At 44.6% G+C, this 5665-nt stretch overlaps 1 protein-coding gene across 1 annotated transcript; it reads left to right on the top strand.

Annotated features, from left to right (window-relative positions):
• Positions 1-2165: 2165 nt before the first annotated feature.
• On the top strand, positions 2166-5367 carry LOC109414791 (protein Son). The gene is made up of 3 exons (XM_029861143.2): positions 2166-2319; positions 2379-3133; positions 3196-5367. The coding sequence occupies exons 2-3, from the start codon at positions 2379-2381 to the stop codon at positions 5168-5170; spliced, it is 2730 nt and encodes a 909-aa protein (XP_029717003.1). The 5' UTR covers positions 2166-2319; the 3' UTR covers positions 5171-5367.
• The last annotated feature ends 298 nt before the right edge of the window (positions 5368-5665 follow it).

The following is a 5665-nucleotide window of genomic DNA, read 5'->3' on the forward strand; positions in this document are numbered from 1 at the left end:
ACAAAAGTCTTTAATATTTCAATGATATTATGATCGTCGCTGCACTAAACCAAACGATAAAAAAAATAACTTCCCATAGCATACAGGATACATCATGTTTGGATACTTAAGTCGAAACAAATTGTAATAATTCCATGAATAGCGTTAAAACGGATGTCATGAAATGCATCGCTGTCAAAATATTTCCATTGAACCGGGAGAGCTCCAACAATTAGTGTTTCGAACTACTTGCGCACCCGCATCAATTCCCGGCACGTTACCAGCAAAACATGTCAAAATATCACTCGCTGCATGTTTTCCATCTCCCGCAACATTTCCGCAACGAGATCCACAGTCAACAAGCCACACGTTCACTCCGAAACCACACAAGTGCTCAAAACAACCTTTACACGCAGACGGGTGCACCTCGGCAGCACAAAGATGGGTGCCGAAGTGATTTCCCATTTGATTGTGCTGGAAGTTCGGCACTGGTGCTGAGAACTGGTGCTAGACCAGGTGCAACAAACTCGTTCAAAATCAACCTTTCGGCAGAAAATCTTCACAACAATCACTGTTAACAACAAGTTCACGCAAGTGAAAGAACTGGACGAAAACGGTCGTTTCATTGTGAATTGAGGTATTGAACAATTTCGTTTACCTGCAGTTCCAGGAATGGGGTCAAAAAACCCTACTGCCCAATGCAAACCAGATTTAGGAGGCCAATCCTTTCAACGATAACTTCCAATTTCTGTGAAATTTATCGATAATTAATCAGGACACCCACGGCTATACTTTTCATTCAGCTGACAGCATAAGCTTACAGCATATACAGCAATGAGAGGGTGTTTAATAGGAGTGTGGAAGAAGACACTTCGTGTCACCCGTACATGGTATAAATCATATAACCACAACTACAAGCAAAGCGAGCTCCCATAAAAACCCATGTTAAACAATGACGTCACTTGTTTTGTTTACATTTTTTCTCCTTATTAATGCATAACCATCTCTTCTTCCGCACCTTCAATATTGTCTTATTGCATATACAGCAAAAAAGAAATGTCAAACTGGATCAAAACAAACGACACCAACCGCAAGAGAGAGTACCCCGCACGTGTTGCAACGGTGCATTAGGGCATATATTCTAGTCACTGGCTCGAAATACGAGCTGGCAGAAAGGTTTGGAGAAGAAAGAAGAAAAAGCAACGGTGCATTTGCCAAACGAATGTTTTAACTTGCCTACCATCTGGCTCCTCCTCCGCACGGAGATTTGCACAACGATTTAAAGAAAGATGCTTCCGAATCGTCGTGTTTCGATTAGTGACTCCGCAAAATACCTTGTCGAAAAGGAAGATTACTGCTCGTTCCCGCAGGTCGACACACGCGAGCGAACACACGACAAACACACGTATCACAGCCGAAGTTTTGCGTCACTTTCTATTCGGATCCGTTTGCATTTTTTTTTTTTCTCACTGCACATTTAATACTTTAAAATTTACACACTCCCGGAAATTGAAGCGACATACTGGGTGATTTGCTTTGCAGGAAAATTAAACTATCAAAACCTGGCAGGTTCGCCAATGTGGAAATCGCCGACGGCTCCAAGCAATCACCCAGCATGCCGCACACGACTGGTTGCCTAGCTCGTCTCTCTAGAACTGCCTAACGTACACGATGGACTGTCACCAATACATAATGGCAATGATATAATAGGCTGGCCCAAACCATAGGCTGAACCACACCACACATCGCCCAATGCTAAACAAGCTGTTTACGCAAACCACTCAGTAGGTGGCGGTAGTGAGCAAACGTCAAACAGAAGCAAAAACGATGCGACGATGCGAGCGCCGTGACCGAGTGATTTGCGAACTACAAAATACTTGAACTAACCGTTAAACCGTTACGATGAGAAGTGAATAGAATTTTGCATCGAAATTTAACCTCAATTTTCTCTCCGAGAGAGAAAAGAACGGCAACGAATGGGAATCAAAACAAACCACCGGAAAATGTCAAAATTCGCGTAAGAGGGAAAAGGAAGGGACGAACGAGAATGAACCGAACGTTCATTCGTGACGTCACCTTGCAAAATTCAATAGAGTGAGACGTCTGTTTATCTGTGGATGTCACGTGGAAAAAAACAGTGTCGAATTCTTTTTCAGTGCAAAGTTTTGGGCACATACATTTTGGCATCAAACGTAGCTCTGACAGCATAACAAACATCAAATTTCGCAGATTGTCATTTTTGACAGCCGAGAAGTTCTGGAAAAAAATGCTGCAAAAGCCGTGATAAGTTTACAAATTTTATGGAAATATTGTGCAAGAAATACTTGTTTTGTGCTAAAAGTAATAGTTTTCAATGTGTTTAAGACAAATCAATATAATAACCGTGAATTTAATTGCAGATGAATGACACCGAGGCTAAAGAAGAGAAACCTCCCTCCACAACAACAAGTTCGGCGACAACTACGGCGGAAATGTTCCCGCTGAACATCAAGATCAAACAGGAGAAAACAACCAGCTACGATGATTCAAGTAAGTCGGAAACCGTAGATAAGCTGTCCATCGATTTGAACTTGTCGAACATATTTTCGGCAACGACGACGACGACCAAAGCGGCGGCTGCGGCATCAACGGCTCCTTCGTCGGACCCATCGGATGAGAAGGAAGTCAAATCGGTAGAACCGCTCAAATCATCCAACGAGATATTGACGGAACTGTTCAAGGTTTTCAATGCTGCTCCGCCGGAAATAATCGATGACGATTCCAACGACGATGGCGAGGAGAAGAAAAAGAAGAAGAAACATAAGAAAAAGTCCAAGAAGAAGAAAAAGGGCGGAAGCGACAAGGGATCTTCTTCCGCTTCGGATACCCAGGAGGAAGGAGAGATTAAACGAAAAATAAAAAAGATCAAAAAGGAAAAGGATAAGGACAAAGAAAAGGAAAAGGAGAAGCACAAGAAGAGCAAGACGAAGGAGAAACATAAGGAAAAGACGGAACGAAAGGAGGAGAAAGTGGTGGTAAAATCGGAAATGTCATCCGTGGTGGTCAAGAAGGAACCCAAGGACGACTGGTATAGCTCGCGAGATAGCCGGGAATCTTCTAGGGTGTCTAAGGATTCTCACCATCACCACCACCACCATGAGCAGCAACGCTACAGGTGGGTAATTTATAGGAATATGCTTATGGATAGTTTTCACTAAATTTTAAATTTCATTCCAGTTCACGTGACGATTATTATCCGCGGATTAAGCAGGAAAAAGAAGATCGTTCCTACAGAGATGCAACGATCTACGACAAGGAACGCGATCGGGAGCGGGAACGTGAACGCGAAAGGGAGCGTAACCGAGAAAAAGAACGCGAGAAAGAGGATCTCAAATCATCGAGAAACAAAATTCAAATCAAGAGTCTGAAGGATAGTGCTGTATTCAAGGAGGCAGCTTCCCGTGAGAAAGAAAAGGAACGCGAGAAGGAAAAGGAACGAGAAAGAATGCGGGACAGAGACAGGGAGAGGCGGAATGGCCGTTCCGATTCGAAGGAAATGAGGAAAAGGCGTTCGGAATCAGAACTTTCGTTGTCGGATGAAGAACCGTACCGGCAGGGTCGGTATTATGATTTCTATCAGAAGAAGTACAATTCATTCTACGCTAGTTATAAGGAGGAAGATCACTACAGAGACCGGAAGAGGAGAAGAAGCGAGGAACGGGATAGACAACGGCACAGATCCAAATCGAGATCACGTTCTCCGCAGTTCGATAAGCAGAAGTTGTTGGAAATTGCCAGGAAAAATGCGATATCGATGCTTAAGAAGGGGACACTTCCTGGTGCTCAGGGGCTTGATAAAGAATCTAAAGAGAAGTTAATTATGAAGATGAAAACAAGCGGCAAGAGTATCGAGGAGCTGACTGAGTATTGTAAAAAGATTTCTGACAAAGAAAATTTGAACGAGCTATCGAGTGTCTCCTCTGATGATAGTGATCACGATGCAGAAGGGGGATCGAAAGCATTCCACCATCCCTTCCAGATCAAGGATCCTGGTCCGATTGTGATGAACATTAAAAACTCGGTTCCGTTACAGCCGAAAACGGCAGAACAATCGAAAGCTCTCATGCTGCAGTTTCCAGTTTCTTCTGGTGCACAACACAAAAAGATGGAAAGTGATTGGATGCCTGTGGAACCAAAACCTGCGGCACCGGTTGCAGTCGTCCGGCCCGAAAAACCGGTGTCTAAATTCCCACCAACATCCGCTTCGTTTGTTGCAGCGTCCGAGAAACAACAACCAGCGTACACACCGGTTAATCCACCTCCGGGGCCGCAGGCTCTGCCTCCGGAATTAACACAGCCTGGTCCATCAACCGCTCCAGTTGTACCACCCGTTCCGGTACCAGCTGTGCCAGCCATTGATACATCAATACCGGCAATAATGCCAGCTCCAGGTCCCTCCACGGATGCTCCAACTGTATTTCCCACCAATGCGGAAGCTAACAAGTTAGATGTTTCAACCATCATATCCAATCGTTTGAATGCCATGCGCAAACTGCAAGACAATCCAGCCGACGCTGAAGCCATCAAACTGCTGTACAATACCCAAAAGGACATGTCCGCCTGGGCATCCTCCAAATTCACCCCAGGGCAATTCTGCGGATCTACCGGTGTTCAGTGTTTAACGCCCCGAGAGCTCGCCGAAGGATACCAACCGTGGGCTAAACGAGACTCAATGAAACAGACCGCCCCGGTTTCCGGCGGAATGGGAATGCACCTTCTGCAGAAGATGGGCTGGGTTCCCGGCGAAGGTCTCGGTAAGGAGAAGAATGGCTCGCTCGAGCCGCTTCTCCTAGATGTCAAACTGGACAAACGTGGCCTGGTGGCCAGCGCGGAAGATCACCAGCGACAGGTGCAGTTCCAAATCCAACAGCAGCACAGTGGCCGACGGGCACGGTTTATGAGCGTAAAAATCAATACCGATGGGAAGCATCCCGTGTCGATCCTGGGCGAGTACTGCAGCAAGCGAAAATGGATGCCTCCGCGGTACGATCTGGTGCACGAAAGTGGCCCTGGACATGCGAAGAACTTCGTATTCAAAGTGATCGTAAACGGATTGGAGTATCAACCGGCCATTGCCAACAACACGAAGAAGGAAGCCAAGGCAACGGCGGCCAAGTTTTGCCTACAACAGCTGGGCATTTTGCAGTCGTAAAAGGGTAAGTGATATTTGACTTTCTTTTCAGCCACCTGTCTTCGGTGTTGAACTTCCTTTTCGCCGGATGGCTCTCGTACGTGGAAATGATTTGTGAGTTGTCCTACCAAGCCTAAGTGATGTCACTATGTGAAACAGGTATTGCGTAAAGTTTTCACAACTCCTTAATAAACTAAGCTAGTGTTAATCATCATTGACATCAAATTGAATTATGACTTCTTAGAGAATACGAGAAAATTCATTGAAATTGGTATGATTTATCGTATAGAAAAATGCTTAGTAGGTACTACATAAAAGAAACTGTGTATCTTGAAATTCTTATAACATGTGTAATGATGTGATTGTTACCAGGTTTTATGATAAAATGCTGACGCTGCTCATTATGACCTACTTGCCATTACATTAGGCTGGTCACGTCGCACAAAACTGAAGCGCTACACCTATAAATAGATACAGTGCTTGTGTGATATTTATCAACAAAACTAAAAAAAAATG

This window comes from Aedes albopictus, chromosome 3 (assembly GCF_035046485.1).
Source record: "Aedes albopictus strain Foshan chromosome 3, AalbF5, whole genome shotgun sequence".
NCBI classification, from domain to species: Eukaryota; Metazoa; Arthropoda; class Insecta; order Diptera; family Culicidae; genus Aedes; species Aedes albopictus.